Here is a 1,782-nt window from a genome sequence, read left to right as displayed (position 1 = left end):
TCTTCTTCTTCTTCTTCTTCTTCTTCTTCTTCTTCTTCTTCTTCTTCTTCTTCTTCTTCAACATGAAATACGAAAACAAATGAGTTGAATACGGAAACAAGGTGAGAAACAAATAGTAAATTGGACAAGTAACATTAAGAACGACCCTTCATCATTTGTCGGCTGCCAATCTACTCCCCATTTCGAGCATTGAACAACAATATGAGTCTTCGAAGGCAGTTGCTCCCACACGTACCGAAAAAAATATGGGATTTATGGAGGGTCTAAGTTGGGAACAAAAACAAAACAGTGGAGACATACAAGGAAACCGAAAGAAAACAAACATAGGAGGTTTTTAGGCCAGCACGAGAGTAAAATAGCGAACGCCGGGTAAATATTTTCTTTGCCAAGAGAAAAAATAGAGGAGAGAGGTAGATAGGATACATGAAGCCTCTAGGGCAGCTCTGAAAGAAAAGAATAATTACGTGGGGGGAAGAAAGTTGGGCGATGATCAAGTGTGAGCAACAAGGGTGAGTAAAGAATAAAGAAGGGAGAGTGAGACAGATGGAAAACGGGGAAGGGGAGAAAAAGGAATAAGAGAAAGGATGAGAGAGAAAACGATAGTGGGAGAGAACAATCTAGAGTAGAGTCGCATCAAAAAAATTGAAAATAAATGCGCTGCGTTCAGTGAAATAATAATATAAATTATATATATATATATATATATATATATATATGCATATATAGGGTACAGGACGTAGGATTCTGTTCCTAAAACTCGATAGCGAAGAAGGTATAATTTCTTAACTTCCATGCTCTCTTCAGTACAATACAGTCGTTATTTTGCGCCTCTCTGTCGATCCTTTTAACGTTGATTCATTTGCATCATGATAAATAACATCCAGTTATAATATAGTCTATCCGGTGGTAGTTCTGTATTATTGTTCCTATTATCAACATTGTTTTTAATACTGAGTATCGTTTCAGTCTAAATTGTTCCGGAGCGCTGGCAGTTCTGGTTAGGGTAGTACCTTTTGTGTCAACCATGCAACTCCCCTCCTGGCAGGGTGGACGAAATTGTGTGGTTTTTACATATCTTCTAAACCTCTCATGTGCTGGCTTCAAATGTCACAATCCCCCTCACCTGGTTGGCTGGAGTACACGAGAGGGTGGTGTCGATACTACACCGTTAGAACAACAGTGAAGGCGAAGGAGTTTCAATAAAACTGACGACCTGGCGTTCGCGACTGGAAGTGACTCACTCTATACTTCGGGGACCTCGGCAGTCTGTCAACAGAAACAGTTTCACTTACTCACTTTTTCCCAAATGCAGGTAGTTGGGCCTTAGATAAGTACCCTGTCCTTGTCGCAACTTCAAGATTCGAAAATAATTTAAATTCCAGAATCTTCGCAGCTTTCAGGAAAACGGAAACCTTAGAAGAGATACCACATGGGACATCTTCGAATGAACAGGCACCGGACGATCGACAAGGATCTGCAACTCCTATGGTATGATGTAATGCGAGTGGCTACACATCGATCACGTGAGCGTACCATGACTACGCCATACGTCATCCGACGAGGGAGTGCTTAAATGTAGCTAAAATACTGTGACAAATGTGTCAAATATTTCGGAGAAAAACTGAACTAAAGCATTTAAGTAAGTTCCCTAATTAAAGGAACGGGGAAATGTGTCTTCGTTTGCAGGCTGCACTTAATTTTTGTTTTATTATTTAAAATGTCAGGAAGCTTCACATTGAGAGGTGTAAGACAGTTTTAATAGTCATTATAGTCGTCTGCTGC

General features: G+C 40.1%; 1 protein-coding gene across 1 annotated transcript in view; it reads left to right on the top strand.

The window, feature by feature from the left end:
- Positions 1–1,494, top strand: part of LOC106880629 (uncharacterized) — a 72,405-nt gene extending 70,911 nt beyond the window's left edge. The window contains exon 5 of the mRNA XM_014930662.2: positions 1,313–1,494. Within this exon, the coding sequence (XP_014786148.2) occupies positions 1,313–1,494 (182 nt within the window). The remainder of the gene's footprint in view (positions 1–1,312) is intronic.
- The last annotated feature ends 288 nt before the right edge of the window (positions 1,495–1,782 follow it).

The sequence above is a fragment of the Octopus bimaculoides genome, chromosome 7 (assembly GCF_001194135.2).
Source record: "Octopus bimaculoides isolate UCB-OBI-ISO-001 chromosome 7, ASM119413v2, whole genome shotgun sequence".
Classification (NCBI taxonomy): Eukaryota; Metazoa; Mollusca; class Cephalopoda; order Octopoda; family Octopodidae; genus Octopus; species Octopus bimaculoides.
The sequence above is the reverse complement of the archived record's forward strand: the minus strand, read 5'-3'. Positions and strand labels throughout refer to the sequence as shown.